Below are 21,211 nucleotides of genomic sequence, written 5' to 3' on the forward strand. Positions count from 1 at the left end.
AATTAATGCAATAATTCAAAATAGTAGTGAATGTATCGTGGGGAGCGGAAAGCGCGTGTGTTGTTTTTGTGCCGTGTTTACCTGTGCTTTTGTGCAGCAACCAGAGGATACAGGGTCAAGGCCTATCATATACCCTGTAAGTTTTAAGTGATTTTGCTTTAAAGCTTATTAATAAACTACCAAATTAACCCGTTTTGAGCCGAAACGGGTTAAAAGAAACAATTTGCGTAAGCCTCAGAAAAAGATATCATATTTAAGAATTTTTTGTAGCGATATTCTACCTATAATAACAAAATACAATTAGGTATACACATTAGTACATATTTAATTGTTTTGATCACTGCCTTAGTTAAATGACTACGTTTACTTTCATAATGTGTTGTTTGTATGCATTAAGTATTTATAAATACTTATCATGCTTTAGAAATTTAAAATACTTGAAAATTTTGGAAAATAGACATTAGGCTAGGTGTCTCATTACACAACATTTTAAAATCCTTAACAGAAAAACAAGTATTATACTATTTTTACAGCCCATAGTTTGATTTTCTGTGTTAAAAAGACGTAATTGAAAGGTTTAAATATAAATAGAATTTCTTTTCAATTTTTGACCTCCTACATTAGTTCATACAAACCCAGTAAACAGTTATCTTGATATTGATCAAACTGAATAATAGAGTAGAAATAGTAACTATATATTTCTGTATGAGATATAAAAAATGTTAACAATTTATATTATTTATACCCAAATAAACCGACTATTTCTAACAAAAAATTATTAATGTTACAAAGTTATTATCCTTTTGCCAAATATTTAACATTTATAACAAGTAATTAAGAAAATACTCAAGAATAAATAATAAACTTTCACAAAGAAAATTAACGAATATGAAATTAATTAAAATAATTTTTAACATAAAGGAAAAGATTTAGTTGGATTTTATAAGGAGCGGAATTTATTTTATTGATTAACATCCACTACACACACACATATAGTAGAACGACTGCATTTAATTTTGTGATTCTAACATTATATATATTGAATTTGAAGTCAATACAAGTCAAATCGTAAATTTTTTATGCGCGTCTATAGACACGCTATACACTGGTAGCAAAGCAATAAGATTTGCTGAGGCATTTGCCGTTGTACACTGCGAGAAAATTAAAGTTGACTGCTTCCGATTTACGTTCCGATTTTGTAAACAATCGCGTATTTGACAATCTTGGCCAACTTTTGTTTGAGAAAATAAATTGCCATTTTACTTTTACCCAACCCATTCGTTTCAATCTTATAACATGAAATAAAATTACAAACTGCTGGTTAACAGGGAGCTTGATAAGTATATTTTATAGAAATGTAAATACCCTCGAGGTTTACTCGAGAGATTTCACCTAAAATTTCTGAGTGGCTCTACTGACCACAATTCAGATAACTCACGAATGCTTCACAATGACTTTCAAGTACTCGAATGGACCCAAGTGATGTTCCAAACAGTACCCAATTTTTTTAAACATGAAACCTCCCCCCCCCCCCTCCCGTCTTTATCCACCAATGCATTCAACCTGTTAACGACTGCAATAACTAGAATAATGTACAGATAAGCTGCACAGTAACTACAACGCCCAATTAGGAAAGATAAGATATAATAAGAATGGAATAATTTAAAAACGATAAGAGAAACACTGAAGATTCAGTCATCGTGTGGCCACTGGTGAAAAAAATCTTTGAAATGTGGCCTAGTTTTGCAAGAATTGGTTTCTTCCTCTTATTCGTATGTACAGATGGTTATTTGACTCCTGATGGAAGAACACTGGACAGGATCGTCGGTGGACACGATACCAACGTCGAAGATGTTCCTTATATGGTAGGACTTTTGTTAAAACTCTAATGAGACACTTGAACGTAGAACTCTCTTGTTTATGATAGCTGTCATTCAGATTGGAGGGTCGACACGCTTGCGGGGCAGCTGTGCTTACCAAAGAGTGGGGTGTCACGGCGGCGCACTGTGTCGTAGCGTCAGTATTTTTGCAATTATTATTATTCGCGACAGCAGAGATTTGTGCATTTAATATTTTGTAACAGGGCTCTTCCGGGTAATCCATACAGGGAAATCACGATTCTCAGCGGTACAACTTATTACAATTATAAAGGAACCGTTCACAACGTTACTGACGTGTTCTGGCACGAAGAGTACAATCCAGATGATAATAACAATGACATAGCGCTCTTTAAAGTCTCGCCACCTTTTCGCTTTGGCAAAAAAACGCAACCGTTGTACCTACCTTCAGATTCTTCAAAGCCTCCGGAAGATATCGCTGTGGTTAGCGGATGGGGAACTATGAATGTAAGTATCAGTTCTTTAATAATCCTGTTTTAGAATGTATCAATTTAAAAAATTCTCTCTTTCTTAGGATTATTCTGAGCAATTGTCACTTCATCTTCAATACGTAGTGATTCCTAAAATAGACAAGGAAACTTGTAGAGCCGAGTATAAGAACCGAGAGTACACAGTGACAGATAGTCAGGTTTGTTACGGTTACCAGCAGGGGAAAGAAGATTCTTGCCAGGTTATTAATATCTGATTTATTTCTCGTTTTCTTTGCTTAGTCAAGCCAATTGTTTTACGACTTGATATAATTTTAGGGAGACTCGGGCGGTCCTCTTGTAGATCGAGATTTCGTTTTGATTGGCATTACCTCTTGGGGCGACGGATGTGCTGAAGAATTTTCGCCTGGCGTGTACACCGATGCCGTATATTTAAGTGATTGGATCAAAAACAAAATAAGTCCTTACAACGATAAATATAAAGTGCCCAACAAAACTCTCAAACGTTTTGCAAAAATGTTCTATTGAGTAACCAAGAGAACAGTACCATCATCTGATAAAACTAATTTTGAATCCTTGTAATGAAGAAGATCCGCCTTTTTTCGTTTTCCCCAAATCGTATAACCGATTTTATAAAACGAAGGCAGACGTTCAAAATGACCCGCTGTAGCAAGCCAATCGTTGTATTCCCATTGTTCCGCAGCTAATTTATGAGCGTGCCTTTTCTTCACTCCAGATTTCAGCCTGGAGTCCTCCAGCATTTCAGACTCTGGAGGAAGCGACGCACTTTTTTTAATCAGAGCCAAAAAATATTTGACCTAAAAATAATAAAGTGGAATATCTGCAAAATTGTCTATTTTAATTCCATAATATAAACTGCACTCTCTATACCTGCATGTGAAACAAAGGAAACGGCACTATGACACTTGGAACTCCCACGATGCACATTGTAGGGTGTTTTATATTGACAAAATGCTTGTACAGTGGAGTAACATAATTTTCATCGACTCGTATGTCGCAGTTATTGTCTAAAAATGGGAAGCTATAATTGTAGCCGGTGCAAAATATAATATCATCCACTATAACGTGTGTTCCATCCTTCAAATAGATTTTGTTGACTTCGATTCTTTCAACGCCATATAGTTCGGTGACGTTTACTGGAAGACTCGATGAAAGCCTAAAAACTTTCCACATCATAAATGCACTATTTTGGGGGGGGGGGGGGGGGGTAGATAATTATCTTTACCTCTCGTTATTGTGACTGATATAAACACGAGACGCGTGTGTACTCAAGTCAAATCCAATATCAATACCGGACGAAGAGGCACCAAGGACAAAAACAATCTTACCCAAATATCCATCAGGTTTTCTGTACAAATGACTGTGCGAGATTCTACCGGGAAAGCTTTCTATTCCTGACAGATTTGGTATCTTTGGATCAAAGTAATGCCTGAAATACGAATATACATAATTTCTATGTATAATTCATCACGCTACATCTGCTGACGTAATTACCCATTGCACACCATGATAAAATCAAACTCGAGATTTTTCCTTACAGAGTCATTAATATTCTCTGTCGTCACTTGCCAACACGTTTGCTTATCGACGCTGATTTCTGGTCTAATTTGTAATACTTTAGTGTTAAACTGAAAAAAAATATCTATGTAACTTCATATACTATGTTTGTCAAATTAAATTTTGAAATAAAAATTTCCCTTTCTACATTGGCTTACACTACCTCAATAAAATTGCGTAGATTAAAATGTTCAGTGTAATTTCGTAAGTACCCCAAAACTTGTTGATGCGTCAAACACGAAGAAGTTTGATGATCCTGGTTACCCATTGTTTGATAATCCGGGAAATTCATGATTGTTGACGGTAGATTTGTTCTTTATGACAGATTGATAATACCAATAGCAAATATAATGCCATATGATTATAATATTATACAGGGTGAGGCACTTAAGCCGTCCCAGAATACGAATGCCGAAAGAGGTGTATCTCTTTAACTATAACAGATATTCAATTTTTCCATAGGACATTTTCGAAGCCTCTTGTTATTTGCTTTCAGAAAGGTTCTATGCAAAAATTGAATATCTTTTATAGGTGAAGAGATACGCGCCTTTCTGCATCCATATTCTGGGGCGGCTTAAGTGCCTCACCCTGTATATATATCTATACAGGGTCCGTCATTTATATTACCCAAAATATGCACGTAAGGAAACGTTTCTCTCTGCATTTAATAGAAGATATCTCTCATCAAAGTATTAGATCGAAGATGGAACATATACAGAACAAAGTACGAAAATCGACTTTTTAGTTGTGGACCCTGTATAATAATAATTACTTTCATAGAAAAAAATAGGAAACCTGAGATTTTTGTACATGCTGCTATGAATTTGCTGATTCTCTTTAGATTTCGCATCCTCCTCGTAAATCCAAGTTCCTCCAACATCATTGGCCTGTTCAAAAACGCAAAACTCCAGGCTCGCATCAGCCGCCAGATGTCTTGCTGCGCACAAACCAGCGGCCCCAGCACCAACAACGCAAACTCTTTTTTTACCATTCGTCGTTTTTATCGTCGTCATATCTACAAGTGGTAGTACATATGAAGTAGTACGTCAATTGGTAGTATAGGGGAAGTATCGGCGCTGGTGTATGAGGGCGTTGTCCACCGTAAAAATATCAATCTCTAAAGTGGCGACAATAACGTAACCTGCACGCTCTTTCACAATTTCTAAAAATCACAACGATTCTCACTTTAAATAAGATTTCCCCTTCTACTGATTCTAACTTAATTTTTTATACCATTGTAGTATACTATGAAGACTAAAATAAACATACCACGAATACCACAATAGTGAACAAATACTCGATATCACGAGAAATACAAACTTGTAATATACGCTTCTAATTCCACATCCTTCCGCATAGCTCCTTCAATTTCAATAACACTTAAACAAGTTGGCCCTTACCACAGTTACCACACTTATCTCCCCATTATATATATTACACTCTTATACGCGATACACAATATACGATGATATCGGTCATATGCCTACCTGCTAAATATTCTAAAATATTTAGCATTTTGTAAATTTTCTTCTGTAGTAGTTAGCAATATATATATATATATATATGTGTATGTATGTATAGGTTGACCACTAGAAGTATCTTAATTTTAACGTTAGAATGGTTGTTTTATTATTTTAATGGCAAATATGAACTTTGCATATAAGTAAAATGATCAATTAGACCATTTACAGTTCAAATGTCTATGGATCAATTGTCCTGTTTATTCCGACTTCCGTAAAAGAATGGTAAAAAATAGTATTCCAAGTTCTTGTTGGAAGAAAAATATTTATTATGCTGCGACAAAGTAAACATGGTCTTATAGATACAGTCCAAGTCATAAGTCACGTTAAACTTAATTATCCAGTTCTGAGCAAATATAATGTTATGAATAATAATAATCGTAATAATGATAATACTACGAGTGTCTATTTTACAACAAATATTTCTCTTTAATCCCCACACACGTTCATATCTAACGCAATAACAAACAATTGAATTATATTCGATAACTTTTCATTTACACCCTATCAAGTAAACACGTGCAGCAGTACATGTGTCGCACAATAAGCGCGCTACTTTGCTTACGGCTCATGTACCCTAGAAGCAAAGTATATGATAAAATGCAATAATAATGACGGTAATAATAATAATAATTGAATACATAAAAAATTAAAGTTCTCCAAAGACTTTCACTAACGCGCAAAATAATGGGTACGAGAATTATAAATAAAATTATCCATTCTTATGTATGTATAAACAATAAGAAAGTTGTTTTATACAAATTTGTTTAATTCCGTAGGTCTCGGACGCTGCTATAAATATTTGGTTAAAAATCTATCCCTCTATTATAATATAATAATAAAACGCATGATACAATTTATAACGAAACATTATCCTCCCATAGGCGATAGCCGCCCTCTGGCTAATTAGTACTTGAAATTGTGAATGAAAATTTGATTATGTACAAAAATATTTTATCTCAAATTAATTTTAAGATTAAGACAAGCTTATCGAGTCCTGAACACACCAATTTCTTTCATACCACATTCTCTTTTTAGTCTCTATTATAGTTTATTAATATATACTATATATATATGCAAAATTATGAAAAATTGCTCAACATCACGAAATTTCATTATATAGTTGGAAATACAGGATGCTGTAATAAGAAATCTTTCTGGTTTTTGGAAGATAGAATTGCAAATATACTAAAAGCTCCTGTTAGTCTTTAAACCGCATAAGGAAAATTAATCTATTTGTTTCTATTAAGTTACTTGCTCTTTGCTGCTCATTATACGCAGTAACATTGCTAAAATTGATTCGTTTTCATATTTTAACATGCATTTCACTTATACATATGTAATTACATACATTACACGCTATAATAATTACATATATTTAATTAATATAAGAATTATAGGCATAATGTATACGTATAATACCATAGATGTTTTGACTTTCGTTGTTGAACGAGAAAATTGATCAATGCTTCTCTTCACCTCTAAGTACAGTATAAGATATATATATATCACATAATATCTGTTAAAACTATGGTATCAAAATAATTTTTTGATTGTAACATTCCTTTGGACTTAGTAAAGCAAAGCCAAGTCTTGAACATATTATATGCATTTTATCCATTAATTATTCCGACATAATTCCAAAAACTTGTTTTACAAACTTGGCACAAAAATCAGATATTCCATTACATCACCCTCTATGTTTCTTTCGAGGGGTTGAAACGGGGTTAAAGTTAGTTCTCCGCCCATGTAAATCTTCGGAATCGGACTCCAACAGTGTCTATTAATGGAAAGCTAACTCTAACCAGATTCTGATTCAATTTTGACCTCTTGGTAGTTATATAGCCAATGATAAATTTTTACGAGTTAATCTCTCACTTTCTATCTATTTCTCCACATCGTGGTTTATACACATTTATAAAGTTTTTTGTAGGATAAAGGCAGTAATATTCGTTAAAGACTGCACAATTGCATTTAAATTGTTCAGCATTGCTAAGTTACTTGTCGGCATGCAAATACGACGATTAAAAATTTGATAAATTTATCCTTCTTCTATCCACCTCATCTCAGTAAAGCTCTATAATCCGTATTAAAGCAATTCATTGATTATGATAAAACGAAGATTTCTGTGGAAGAAGTTTATATTTCATTATTTCACTACCATTTTGTATCCACGTAATGATACGTGTAAAAGAGAAGCGATATGCAGATTTAATCATGTGAATATATGTATGTTATATATATATAAAGAAACTTGAATTATCAAAGGGGCAATAGAATAAGAAAACGGTATTACAAAAGTCATTATAAGCAAGAACAGGGCGTTATAGACAATTATCTACTATATAGATTGAAAATTATATAATTCCCTTGACTTATATAGCTTTGAATTCTAAACCTGCCAATAACTCACATAGCACATGTACTTAAATAAGTAAATTTGCACACATACACCCCCGAAATATCTTTAAAGTATAACAAGAGGTGTACATATGTACTAGAGGTATCTCAGGGATATGTACCCAAATGTTCATTTTTCCTTACATGTGCTATGTAGGAAGCAATAAAATTGTAGCTTGTTTAATATTTGGTGCAACACTTTAAGTTTGAGTATCATGATCGTGTAATCGTAAAGATATTATTAAAGTATAGAAAAAACATTTTCCCTTTCCTTTCATCACCGATAGAAGACGGCTATGCTTAGGGATCCCTCATTTAAAACAGCTAAGTTTTTGAGATATTCGACCGTTCTGGTTCTTTTGGAACACCCTGTATGATATACTGGATGCCAAAGACATAATGGAGTAGAAAAATATTGCTTTAAAAAAGAATCCTGTGAGTAATAAATGAGTAGTGATGACTAGGATCATGAACAATTTTTATATAGCTTCACCTAAACCCGCATTTTTTTCTTTTTAACAGATTGTAAATCATTGACTGCTCACTTGTCATCAATGGGATTCTGTTTTGACCCAATACTTTGCGATTCCATACTCCATATTTATACACTATTGCAAGGAAGTACGCAAGTTTCTCTCATTAAACCTTGTGTGTATATACAGAATAAAATTTTTTAGTCCTCTTCTCACTTATTCATTCGCTATTAAATACTAAATTCTACACTATGCAATTGGCAAATAGAAAAGATTTACAAAAAATATATGTATATTACACGTTTAGCAAACTCGACCTCTTTCGCATGCTTTTTGGTACCTTTCAATATGAATTAAAAATGAGCGTGAATATATGAATTTTTGCTGCTAATAACTACAGTAATTTTCCATAATTGAAAAACAATAATTAATTGAGTATCTTAAATATATTCTATTCGGGCGGCTTAAGTGTCGATAGCTTGAAACAATAACGTATTTTTCTCATCTAATCATCGAAACAGTTTTTGCTGTATATAAAATTTTATACAATATACAAAACGCTTTCATATACACATACATTCCACACACGCATGCGCTCACAATGACTGTGGCCTACGTTTGATTAATTATATTCACAATTTTATACATAGTACCTTCTGGGTCTTGAAAACATCATATTACAATAATTCACTTTCTTATTCAAGACTAGCAGCTTCTGTAACCTCCTACCAATATTGTATATATATTATTAGTGTACATACATTAAGTAAACGGGTATTATCAGTATTAACGATTCAATTTGCCACTTGAGGACTGTATTGTACACTAAATAATAAACTTAAAATACTATTTTAGAATTAGCTGATTCTTATCTTCTTTTTTTATAGCAATAGCGTTATTTAAAAATTTCCAACTCAAAATTGTTCAAATTAATCCCTAGCGGAGGATAATTAACACAAAAGATAGTTACGTTGGAAATAGCTTAATCTGTAAGAAAAAAGGATGATTAAAATCGGTCCGTCTAATAAATCTTCAAAAATACCGCCATTAATCCTTCGTAGAAAAAAGAAGCAATGGAAATTTTTAAAATTTATAAGATGAACTTTATCAGTAGCCCTTTCTTTTTCTGTGTCAACCTATAATCTATGTATATATTTACTTTTTTGCATTAATTATCCTCTGTAAAGAGCTAAAATAATATTAACGCAGAAATTTTTAAACGCCGCTATAACTAGAAAAAAGAATAAAAATCAGATAATTATTCATCAGTATTTTAGTATCATTTTATAGTGCACAGTAATACATTCATCGAATTTAATGAGTTTCTACCAACTCATCTTGTACACATATATATACATATATGATAAAAGTTCGTCAGAATCGTTTACCTAGTAGTTAATAATTTTACAAACTGTTCAGAATAAATGTAAAATCTTGTTATATAAGTAATATATAAAAGAGGTAAGATTTTTCATTTATTCATACAATCAGGATAAATTGCTTAACGTGTTTTCCAAAAAAAACAATGAGCTGGTCTCACTTTACCCCTCGCTAACTGAAGAAAGTGAACTACGCGTAGAGCTAATGGTGTGATGAGTAAGGTCAGGAAGATCTGCTGGCAGGCACAGTGGTACAGCACTAGGGCCATATATAGCTTCCTGTTCTTCTAATTGAAGAGCAAATTGTTCTTCTAATCTCTGCAAGAGATACAAAAATACTATTATTGATCTTGAAAGAATCGTAGTTCTATTTAATTTATATGGCCATCGATAAATGTTTCTGTGTTAATGTAAAATTTACACTGTAACTAAACTGTTAGCAGCAAATCTTAGGGTGACCTGTATTCCTTAAACTTGTGCTTATAATGTGATTGAAATAATTGCGATTTAATCTTTCAGTTCATTTTGACTAACCTTGCACATTTTATCCGCTTCAAAATCCAATACTAGTATCTCTTCACAAAAATTTCTGACAATATAATAGGAATTTAGGTGTATGTAATGTGTATATATAATATATACCATACAAGACAAATACCCCTTTTCTTTAGACCGCGTAACAAGCACTCAACGAATGACATGTAAAATTGAATGAAAAAACATTTATGAGTTTGAGCCCTCGATATAACCATTTCCATTCCAGAAATTTCAAACAATAAACAAGAAAAAACACTACAGACATTTAATTAATCTTGCTAACTAAATCTATGCAATATTAATTTAATCGGACTAACGATACGAACAATGAAGATAGACTGTAATTCGTTAAATACAACCCCTATTATTAGCTACAAAATGGTTCAATGTCAATTTATATTAACATAAAATTGTTAGGCTTTACGAATATTGGTGTTACATGTATTGTTAAAAACTGCATGAGGGAACCATTAGCAAATACGTATGTTATATATCTGTATAATTTTAGCAAAGATATAATATAAACTTTTGCTTAAAAACTAATTCAATAGCTTAAACATTTAGATAACAATTATATGAACGATATACACACGTATTCAATGTGTGAATTAGATTCTATTAACCTCAAGAATAATACATTTATTATGTATCACAACAAAAATATAAATTGTTTGAAGCAATGATGGCAAAAGCAAGCGTAACTAACATTTTTATTATATACAGAGGGATAAACGAAGTAGGAAAGAAAGAGAAAGAAAGAAAGAGGGACTATCAGAGAAGTTTCAAAATATATCAAATCAATTGCATTTAATTATAGTATAATATCACCATAGCTACTCCTAATCCTCTTACAAAGAGGTAAGAATTTAAAACAAAAACTTTTTACAAAAATTCATTGCTCTTGTTTTAATAGAAGTATAATATAATTTTTTATATTTTAAAACTTCTGTGAGTAGACATAACATAGTAGTGCAGGAATTACAGTTAAGCACTTTTACTATCTATGGGATGGAGAAGGTGGGACTAATTCTGGCTTGGAATGACTGCGTGAAAGCGAACTGTTCACAGAACTAGTGTCAGATCCACCAAACTTTAACGAAACCCTTGGTATAGTAAATGGAGATGGTGAATTGGGAGTAGACCTGGACAAGTGTGACGACTTTCTCCAGGTATCAGAGAGAAATGTGTTAGATAAATCATAGGAAGAGTATGCGAAACCAGAAAGACCAGAGCGCAAATAGTCTCGGTATTGAGTTTCCAATGCCTCCATTTCTGATGCCATCTCCGCTTCTAACTTCTATAACAAGTACATTAAACATCTCATTATTCTTGCTATCTTGAATACAATTTTCATTTAATACTGCAAAGCTTATTTCTATATCTTCTTTCTCGTTCGCCTGAATTCTGGTATATTTGATCGAACTGGATATATGAAATAATGAATTTATATTTACAATAGGATAACGGTCAGAAATAATAATCCGAAAAACGGTAAAAAGAGAAAGAGTACAGTGGCATTCATAAGAGCTTACTGATAGGATTAGTAATTATTATTATTAGATCTTAAATGCATAACATGCCACACCAGTTTAAAAGATCAATAAGTGCTCGTAGTAAAGTTTAGCTATGGAGTTGTTTAAGCCTAAACTTAAATTTTATCGTTTATAATAATGATCCTTATTGAAAAAGAGAGTTATCCAGAGCTTTGTACGATTATTATATATACCTGTTTACGCGGTTTTAGTTGAGCTTTCCATTCGCGAAGCTCCCTGCCATAAGCTTCCTCTTGCTCCTTTAACTTAAGAGTTTCATGCTCCATAAGCATTTTTCTCTTTTCGTTTTGCAATTGCTCCAATTCTTTAATAGTTGCGTCGCTTTGCGCCCGCACTTCCTCGAGTTGCCTCGAGTGTTTCAGCTCGAATCGCTGCTGCTCGGCTCTATACCTCTTCTTTTCATTCTCCTGAAAATTTTTTAACTTCTCTCGCTCGGCATCAGCATCGAGAGCAAATCCAGAAGATATGGAGATTCTCATTGACTCCCTGAACATCATTTCTCGTGCCTTCATCTCGTTTCTTATTCTTTTTGGAAGATTTCTACGCTCGACAGTTTGTCGCTTCACCAATTCTTCCTCTTTCCTCTGATTCATTCTCTTCATTTGCTCGAGTTCCTTCTCGTGACGAATAAGCATCTGGTGTCTCTGTAGGAAAAAGATGTCCTTCAGTTGCCGTTTAAGCAGTTGCTGGCGTTCGTGTATCTGACGCTCTTCCAATTCCCAAATAGCAGCTTCGCGAGCTCTCATCAGTTGCTGTTTCTGTTGAAGGAATTGTTTTTCCATCAGAGCAATTTTCTCCCTATGACTGTCCGAAAGCCTCTTCAATGATATATCATGACTCCTATCCAGTTTCTCTAAGAAAAGTTTTTCCCTCTCTTCATGCTCTGCTTCCAGCTTTTCCTTTCTGCTCTTGAAAGCATTCTTCCTCTTCTCCTTTGGCATTAGATCCACTTCCTGTTTCAGTAACCTCAACTCTTGTCTCAAGCCCTCTCTAAACTGCTTTAATTCCCTTTCCTGCTCGCTACGTATTTTCTTCGAGGCCAATCTAAGATCAGCCTCCTGCTGACCTTCGGCACGCTCAATTTGCTGTCTCTGCTGCCTTGCCAAGGTCTCAAGATCACCCTCCGCTCCTCTCTCGAGGAGCTGCCTCTCTTGCTCAAACCTCTTCTCCTGCTGATCCTTGTTAAACTGCGATTTTTGTGAAAGATCTTGAAATTGCTTCTGTTCTAGTTTCTGCAGCATTTTCAACTCCCTTAGTTCTTGCTTTCTAAAGATCTGATCGTCGTACACTTTTCCATTCTCATCATCGCCATAAATCACCTTGGATGTAGTCGTAGTAACCACGACACCATCAATCTCGAATTTTCTCGTCCTCTTTCGTGTCTTCTTCTTTAGATTCATCATCTGTATGTCCTCCTTCGTTCTTCGAGGAACGTCTCGAGTGTACTCGGGCTTCCGTCGCAGTACGACTTCCTCTTCGGTTTCCGGACATGGGATTTGGCTGTGATGATTTTCTTTATTCGATCCTCGACTGTCCTGGCTGATTGTCGTAGAGATAGATTCTGCGTCGGAACGATCGATACTCTTGCTGGGTGTATGCGACCTGGTCGATCCAGAGTCGCTCTGAGACCTCGAGCCTTCGAAACTGTCTGGTGAAACACGCTTCTCCTTCGATCCCTTGACGTTACTCTCTTTACGTTTAATCAATATCATCTTATCCTCTGCTATTCGGTGACTGGACTTGTCACTCCTTACTACTACTCCATTCATCTTTCTGGCATTTTTGTCGCAACTATCAATTTCAGTATTACCAACAGTTGTACTACCAGTGAATAACGAGCCTTTACCCATTTCATCGCTGCTACTACTACTACTGCTGCTGCATCTCCCGGCACCATCGCCCTTAGAGTTTATCTCCTCCACGTGATTGACGGTGGGAATTGATGAACTGCTAGTCCTGACAACATTTGGCTTATTCAGCATTGAGGAGTCTTTCACCTGCTCCTTATCGTCACCCACTGTTACAACAGAGACATGACTAGTATCCTGTAATTCGTCGATGATAGGGCTAACGATTATTACTTCCGATTCGTCCAGTTTCTTGCCAATTCTTTTACTACAAGCGTCAGTAAGTATGATTGGTTGCTCTTGAGGTGTGTACTCTAAGCTGTCCAGGCTGGGGAAGCCGCCATCGTCGTCGGTCGAGCTCTCATTCACTTGTGTCTTATTCATCTCGTTCGCAACGATGACAACCTCTGACGTTGGGGATGATCGTCGTACCAACCCGCTTGATGACGCTGCCGCTGCTGCTGCGTCCACCAGAACTGGCGGATGAGTCGTCACTACCGTCACTTGACTAATGTTGCTCGCCAAACTGTTGGAAGGATCAGGAGAATCCCCAGTGATCCTTATCATCGATGTGTTTGAAGAACGCACATCTTGATCAGCTTGGGATGTATTACCTATTGATTAAAATTGATATCATTCAATTCATCCATATTGGTTCATGAGTTCTCATCAATATTAAATTAATATAAAAATTACCTGTAATTACAACTATATCCCCACCACTACCTCTTCTTGACGTACTTTGATTTCTCACAGGCGTAGATGTAACCACTGAAACGTTTACAGCAGCAGATCCACTGCGCTCTCGAGAAGATCTATCCATTTCATTCATAAACTCCTCTCCTTTATTTTCTTCCTTATTCCATTTACGCTCATCGTCGGACAAATTCTCCAGCGAGTCGTTCCTGGAAAAGCCTTCGCTTCGACTTTTGGAGAGATTGTCAGACTTGTTGGAACCATAATTCGTTTGAATGTCCTCCGTCGAGCTTGCTTTTTGCTTTCGAGGTTTATCCATTTTCGAAATTTCCTTGGAAGCCTCTTCTTTTTGTTTAGCGGAATGGACAGAAATTTTCTTCTCCAACACTGCGTTCAATTTATCCTCCACAGATTTACGCTTTTCCTCCAAAGTCTTGTGATTCTCTTCCAACGATGGTAGTAGCTTCTCATCCCCCTCGTGTAGCTTTTTCTCAAACCTGTAATTTTGTTTTTAATTTTATTACATGATATTTATTATACATGAAGAATATCGCTAATTGGTCGTACCGTGGCTTTTCTTCCAATGATGACTGTTTATTAAAAACATGTCTTGCCCAATCCTCGGCTACATCCGGCTTAACTGGTGCTGATTTTCTTTTTTCCTCATTGCTCAAATACTTTGACGACGTTGCACTCTTGTCAATCACTGACTTTTGTCTCAATTCGATATTTTTCTTCTCCCCATCCTCGTTATCTGCATGTTTCTTCCTTTCCATTGGGAAATCCCCATCCTTCTTTTCATTTTTAGGTAGTCTTGTCTCCTCGCAATTTATCTTTTGCCGTGATGGTACTTCCTGAATCTTATCTTGCTTATGTTGATCTGTCGTTTCCATGGCACTAGTTAGTTTTTGAGATGCTTTTGCCGAATCTTTCTCCTCAGGTTTGCTATCTTGACGCATAGCTGGTGGTGGAGGTGCCGGTCCTTTATCTCTTGATATTCTGCGTTCACCAATTTCGTTCGTGATTGGCGGTCTAGGTGCCTGAGGACCAATTATGATAATTAAAATACTTTAATAAACGTTTCATTTATTAAGAAAAAAAAAATCAATAGAACATGTACCATTTTCTTCTCCACTGTAGCAGGTATGTTTTCTTTTGAATCAACTTTACGCAATTTCTTATTTCTGTCTTCCCTCTCACCATCTCGACTAATTTCTCTCTTGTGGCTTTCCTCCTTCTTAACAGGTGCAGGTACTGGTACAATATTTTCTTTATCGGGTGCTGTAAATAAGCATTGTTAAATATATTTATAATTTACTGAATAAATAAAAAAAGGAGAAATAATCTTACTCTTGACATCCGCATCATTGCGAATAGGTGTGGAATCATCACCGATTTGGTCCAGCTCCAAGGGTAGGTGCGACGTGCGTTGCTCCTAGAAAAAAAAGCATATTCCTATTTCAAAACTGTTTAACGCTGTTACTATAAGATGTAGATTTTAGGTGTTATTATGGGAGTAAAAAGGGGATACATCAACTATAATAATAATTTTTCTTACAAATCAGACTCGTGTCTTTTTACCAGAGACATTTAACGTTAAACAAAATCAATTATTACTTATCTCACGGCGTTTCTTTGCATACCAAGATAAATAAAGTAAAATGTTTCTGTTGAACAAGATACAGAAAAACATTGAGAAAGATAGGAAAATAATTTATATAACAAATAATTTTTTGAACAAAGCATATACCTGGTGGAAGCAAACTGTCAACTGATCTACTGACCTGACAAACGCAGGGATTCCGGGGCTGGTTAAGCCCAGGAGAGCCGCATGCACAACCAAAAATTTTAATAACAAACAATCATTCAATATCATTCAAACCCCAAAAAGATAAAATATTTATTACGTTTTAAAGATAAAGTAAAATTAGGAAAAATGTATAAATTTCTACAAATTATTTTTAATTTTAGTAGGAATTAAGTCATAAAATATTAATATTTAAAACAACATATTTAAATTTTTACAATTTGGAGGAATATCTAACTAAATTTGAAAAAACATACGTTTTATTAATCAACACATGCTTATTTCACATTTATGTATTCCCATACAAACACGAGTGTTAAGAAATCGCAGTACTCTATTGGAGGAAAATGCTTCTTCTAACCCCAAATCAATTCATTTACTAATATTGAAGTTTCTTATGCTAAAATATTAGCGTATTTTTGTCATATTTCACTGCTTAATGCGCATCCCCTCTTAAAAATGTACAATGATTTCTTCATAATTGGTGTAAACAAATGTACATAATTTAACATATTACAATACAGTTAAAAGCAGCTTACCAATTCGCTGATACTGTTCTCTGTGTTTTTTCGCCTTTTTGACCTTCTACCATGGTGCAAGCGTGTAAGAATATATGTACACACACACACATATATATGTATTTTACAGAGTGAAACACTTAAATTGCCCCAAAGCATAAAAATAAAAATTAATTCATCACCATAGCTATAGAAAATGAATCTCTTGGATAATACCTTTCTGAGTGCAAGTTAAAAGGTGTCCGAAAAAGGTCATATGTAAAAAATTAATATCCCTCGTAATTATAGAGATATACATTGTCTTATATGTACATGCTCTGGGGCGAATTAAGTGCGACAAACTGTATACCGATACATACATGTTATTTTGGTAGTTAATAAAATCGAATTGCTAAAATTATTGAAAATTCCTAACATATCGATGCCTCGAAATGTTTCAGCAAAGAATTTTCTGACTTTTATTATTTTCTATTTTCCTCAAGTGCTATTTGCTTTTAAATGCAATTACTTTGCAATACTCTAAGCATGTAGTTTTCATCAAAAGACATATGCAAAGTGGAACGACGTTTTACGAAAATGGCAAAAGATTTCGGAATATATTTTTACCTCAGTATCCTCGTCGACTAATTCTTCTTCGACAACATCCGCCTTGTATTCCAATAGCAAGTCCCTGATTGGTTTTGAATCGAGATTGCGATTGATGAACGGGTGCTTCATTAATTCATCAGCTGTTGGTCGGGTCGCTGGATCTTTTGTGAGCGCTCTTGCAATAAAGTCGTTAAAATCTTTGCTCCACTTTCCAGGCTGTTCAAGCTTTGGTGGATCGCCTTTCTGAATTTTGAGTAGGACACGCATCGGTGACATTTCGTGATTCGGTGGTTCCATCTGTGCAAACTCTATTAAAGTTATACCAAGGGACCAGATATCCACCTGAAAACAATATTATGTAAAAAAGATAATATATTAATGTTTTACTAAAATTAATACTTTGGTATTATTAATAATAACAATTTACCTTAAAGTCATAGGGGTTGTCCCGAAATGTTTCACATAAGACAACCTCGGGCGCCATCCAGTATGGAGTACCAATGAAAGTGTCATGTTTTTGCAATGTATATTTATTTTTGGCTGATACTCCAAAATCCGCTAAAAAAAGATTTTACTTTCATCATTGTTTCCTTTGAAAAACTCATTGACAACCCTCAAGTTTTTACCTAATTTTACTCCACCAGCCATTGTTAGTAATACATTTCCCGCCTTTAAGTCTCTATGTATAACTTTCGCTTTATGAAGAAATGCAAGACCTTTAGCCATATGTTGACAAACATAAGCAATTTGTAACTCTGTCAAAGCTTTTTCCAATTCAACCATAATAGAATCTACTGCACCACCATCGCAGTATTCTATAAGCATCTGAAAATTTTAATGAGCAAGCTGTTGTAAGAGTAACTAAACATTTATTCAGTGACATAAATATTACACGTGTTTACCCATAGTTTGCCTTCTATAAAGTATGCCTCATGTAACTCTACAACATTAGGATGCTTGAATTCAGACAGAATGTCTATTTCAATCATAAAATCACTAAGATCATCTTCTCCTTCAAGCGCACACATTTTTGCTGCTGCAAGTTGGTGAGTCTGCTTGTGCTGAGCCTAAATAAATTATCATATTAGCAAGTTTTTTAATTTACAACCAAACAAAATGTTTCTACTCACCTTGTAAACCTTTCCAAATGCTCCATCCCCGAGCTCACCTATCATTTCCCAGAACTCTTCTGGGTTAACATCCATTTTAATGTTATTATACAGTTTTTTCTTTTTAGCATCATTGCCACCAAAGTGGAATGCCTTTTTCAAATTTGACAAGAACGACATGCTTGCACTTGTTACTTATAATTTATTTACTATAAGACACTTCAGGTCTTTCTGTCATTACTTTATTTTAGAACACCTTTTTTCCCTTGATAATAAAGATGATCAATTTTTTAACGATTATCAACATTTGATATTGTAAACCTAAAATAGGTCCTTTTTTCCAACTTTTTTGATATTTTCATATCACTGATCTCACATATTCTACAATCTTTTTTCAGTCAGAATTTCTATACTCAAGTCCCTATTATATGCTAGGGGTTTGTCACATCTCTTCCTCATCTTGATAAACTACAATCAACACTTATCAGTAGATAACAAGACTTTTTGTGGCTTCGACTTGTAGCATTTCAGCAAGATTCATATCGCACATCAATAAAATTGCTGCTCATTTACAAGAGCGTAGTAATCTGACAAATCTGCAAAAATATAAAAACTTTACATAACCTTGTAGAAGATAATAACAATAATTAAAAACGTTAAAAGCATCTTAAGTTTCTTAAATTAATCAAACATAAGAAAACATGTTAAAAGAAATAATATGTAACTAGTAGATTATAGATTAAAATAAAAACAAAAAGAATTAAAGCTACATTGAAGAAAAAGGAGGGCAAAGATATAACTGTTTTATATTAGTCCAATACTTTATTTTGTTTGCTTGTTACAATGTGGATAGTTATTTAACTTATTTGTTCAAATCTAAAAACTAATGATTGATACACGATCGGATTTAAGTTTGTTTAATATAGCATTAAGGGGTCATGACAAATTGGTAGGTTTTTTTGAACGATGGTTACAGAATTTACACGGGTCGAAGCTATTACGTATACGCGCAAAAGGGTAAAAGAGGAGAAAAAAAAAGATGTGAGGTAGAGAAAAAAGACACTGGAATGACAAACTATTAGTATACTATAGACTAGTATACTATTTACATTACACATGCGGATGCTCTCTGGTTCTGTCTGGCAATCTTGTTTGGCCGCCATCGTTTTTCACTTTTTCATCAATTTATACGCTATTTCACTGCTCTTGACAAGAGTAAAAATAATAGAAAATATGGTAAGACTCGAGAAATAAAAACCACAATAAAATGCACTCGACGAATTGTAAATCCGATTCAGAGAGCTTGATAAGATTCTGATAAGAATGAGAAACGGGCGCGTCCAACGCATGAATGAAATTCCGCGTGAAATTCCTAAGTGAATTTCTCCCCCCCCCCCCTCCCCCTCTCTTTCTCTCTCTCTTCCTGCCTCTGGAGATTTCACCAAGGCCCGTTATGTTCGATTAGGATGGGGCAAATAACGATGGAAAAGTGCAATTTCCATCCCACTTGTTTTACTAAGAAATTGGATTCTGACCGATAAGAATTGGTCGGATTGCAACTATAATTATACGTGTGATTCTCCAGTTTATTCCTATCTGTTTAATATAAAAATATTTAAATACATCTTTCACTCACCTTCGGGATAATCCAGTATCGCCATGCAGAGGATTTCACATAATTTTTCTAGAAATCTTCGTCCAGTTTTCACAATGAATATTTTCTCCGAACATGCTGCTGAGTGATTTCCAAGAAACCGCAAAAGAGGCGCAGTATGGAAACAAATTTAGGAAACGCATAAAAATTTACCCAGGCCTTGGATCTTAATGGACTTACGGATGTAGTATACGCGGCCATGTATTTAGTACACGGCCATTTCGAGCACACCACTGACAGGCGACAGCAGCAGACAAATAGACAGTATATAGGTAGAAACGGTGGACCAGTAAAGATAGATACACTGCAGGACCTGCAGGACACATCCACTATTCACATACGATACGTCGATACAGCAACAGCAACAGTAATACAATGCAACCACAGTTGCCACAAGCACAACAAGGAGGCAACCGTAACCAGCCGGAGGAGAGTCAGGCCAGACCAGCCAGGTAGATATAATGTGTATGTATAGAGCTAGGTTCGACGATACATGGATCAGTACACGAGTGTCGACTGTCGAGTACTCGGTAGTGTAGAGTGATACACTATAGTACACAATACTACATAACATAGGAAGATCCTTGTATTTGTAAAATCGATTATGTACCGCGCCACGTATGTATTAATGCATTAATTATCCAACATGTATACTACACGTCTCTGGTTTGATCATACACTGGATCCACGTCTCACAGTGGCCACAGTCTCTCTTTCAGTCCCCGCAAGTCGCAACTCACACTTCGCAATCACAGATCACTCACAGTTTCTCCTCACAGCTCTCTATGGATTGGGCTCTAATGTTCTGGATCTGTCCAGTGACCTCTGCTAAGCTGAGTGAGCTGACCAGAAGACCAGAACTGACTGACACGAGTTTTGTTTAATGCTGTACAAACGTACGAGATAGATCCACGGTCCACTGAGGTCCAGTGAGGTCTTCCTGGAGAAATGATTGAAATCAAGCATGTGGCTAGGCCAGTCAGTGGCTTTTTTCAATCCAATTTTTTCTGCTTCTTCTGTTTTTCCACTTCAACACGACTAACCACGACTGGAGGCAGAGATGGAAGTGACGTAACCTAGGTAGTTTTACTTATCCTACATAATAACTTGATTATATCCCTCATAACACGAAATGATATACGACAAAATTTTATACACTGAACGATTAACCAATTCTGTCTTCATGATTTTTGTCCTATTGAATATTAGTTTTTTGATAAAGGAAG

General features: G+C 34.9%; 3 protein-coding genes across 4 annotated transcripts; 1 reads left to right on the forward strand and 2 right to left on the reverse strand.

Moving 5' to 3' along the window:
* The first annotated feature begins 1,655 nt into the window (after positions 1 to 1,655).
* LOC136773035 (trypsin-7-like) lies at positions 1,656 to 2,854 on the forward strand. The gene is made up of 5 exons (XM_066726370.1): positions 1,656 to 1,865; positions 1,928 to 2,016; positions 2,084 to 2,345; positions 2,413 to 2,568; positions 2,645 to 2,854. Exons 1-5 carry the CDS (start codon positions 1,731 to 1,733, stop codon positions 2,852 to 2,854), a joined length of 852 nt encoding a protein of 283 aa, XP_066582467.1. The 5' UTR covers positions 1,656 to 1,730.
* On the reverse strand, positions 2,848 to 5,310 carry LOC136773034 (uncharacterized). The gene is made up of 7 exons (XM_066726369.1): positions 5,174 to 5,310; positions 4,700 to 5,066; positions 4,068 to 4,218; positions 3,842 to 3,975; positions 3,573 to 3,776; positions 3,218 to 3,503; positions 2,848 to 3,144 (listed from the first exon to the last, which is right to left on the reverse strand). Exons 2-7 carry the CDS (start codon positions 4,915 to 4,917, stop codon positions 2,848 to 2,850), a joined length of 1,290 nt encoding a protein of 429 aa, XP_066582466.1. The 5' UTR covers positions 4,918 to 5,066; positions 5,174 to 5,310.
* A 359-nt stretch (positions 5,311 to 5,669) lies between these two features.
* On the reverse strand, positions 5,670 to 21,061 carry Slik (Sterile20-like kinase). 2 transcript variants are annotated; one of them, XR_010822452.1, is made up of 14 exons: positions 20,166 to 21,061; positions 19,968 to 20,063; positions 18,353 to 18,927; positions 18,125 to 18,289; positions 17,849 to 18,047; positions 17,650 to 17,780; positions 17,241 to 17,564; positions 15,660 to 15,744; positions 15,430 to 15,590; positions 14,877 to 15,349; positions 14,310 to 14,806; positions 11,940 to 14,227; positions 10,211 to 11,510; positions 9,857 to 9,994 (listed from the first exon to the last, which is right to left on the reverse strand). XR_010822452.1 is itself a non-coding variant. In XM_066725386.1 (13 exons), exons 3-13 carry the CDS (start codon positions 18,509 to 18,511, stop codon positions 9,839 to 9,841), a joined length of 4,638 nt encoding a protein of 1,545 aa, XP_066581483.1. In that variant the 5' UTR covers positions 18,512 to 18,927; positions 19,968 to 20,063; positions 20,166 to 21,061; the 3' UTR covers positions 5,670 to 9,838. The 2 variants fall into 2 exon arrangements, 1 of the variants encoding a protein (XP_066581483.1); XM_066725386.1 differs by lacking the exon at positions 10,211 to 11,510 and having other exon boundaries at positions 5,670 to 9,994.
* Between the last annotated feature and the right edge of the window lie 150 nt (positions 21,062 to 21,211).

The sequence above is a fragment of the Prorops nasuta genome, unplaced genomic scaffold (assembly GCF_024137725.1).
Source record: "Prorops nasuta isolate Cenicafe-Biocafe unplaced genomic scaffold, Cenicafe_Pnas_1.2 PNAS00004, whole genome shotgun sequence".
Lineage (NCBI taxonomy): Eukaryota > Metazoa > Arthropoda > Insecta > Hymenoptera > Bethylidae > Prorops > Prorops nasuta.

Excerpts from the sequence above, each read along its gene's own strand:
- LOC136773035 (XM_066726370.1), top strand. The coding sequence starts at position 1,731 with ATGTGGCCTAGTTTTGCAAGAATTGGTTTCTTCCTCTTATTCGTATGT. Across the intron at positions 1,866-1,927 it reads TCGAAGATGTTCCTTATATG|CTGTCATTCAGATTGGAGGG; the intron begins GTAGGACTTTTG and ends TGTTTATGATAG. Across the intron at positions 2,346-2,412 it reads GCGGATGGGGAACTATGAAT|GATTATTCTGAGCAATTGTC; the intron begins GTAAGTATCAGT and ends TCTCTTTCTTAG.
- LOC136773034 (XM_066726369.1), bottom strand. The coding sequence starts at position 4,917 with ATGACGACGATAAAAACGACGAATGGTAAAAAAAGAGTTTGCGTTGTT. Across the intron at positions 3,777-3,841 it reads TTTATCATGGTGTGCAATGG|GCATTACTTTGATCCAAAGA; the intron begins GTAATTACGTCA and ends TTCGTATTTCAG. Across the intron at positions 3,504-3,572 it reads ATCAGTCACAATAACGAGAG|GCTTTCATCGAGTCTTCCAG; the intron begins GTAAAGATAATT and ends GAAAGTTTTTAG.
- Slik (XM_066725386.1), bottom strand. The coding sequence starts at position 18,511 with ATGTCGTTCTTGTCAAATTTGAAAAAGGCATTCCACTTTGGTGGCAAT. Across the intron at positions 15,350-15,429 it reads CTACAGTGGAGAAGAAAATG|GCACCTAGACCGCCAATCAC; the intron begins GTACATGTTCTA and ends ATTGGTCCTCAG. Across the intron at positions 14,228-14,309 it reads GGATATAGTTGTAATTACAG|GTAATACATCCCAAGCTGAT; the intron begins GTAATTTTTATA and ends TTTAATCAATAG.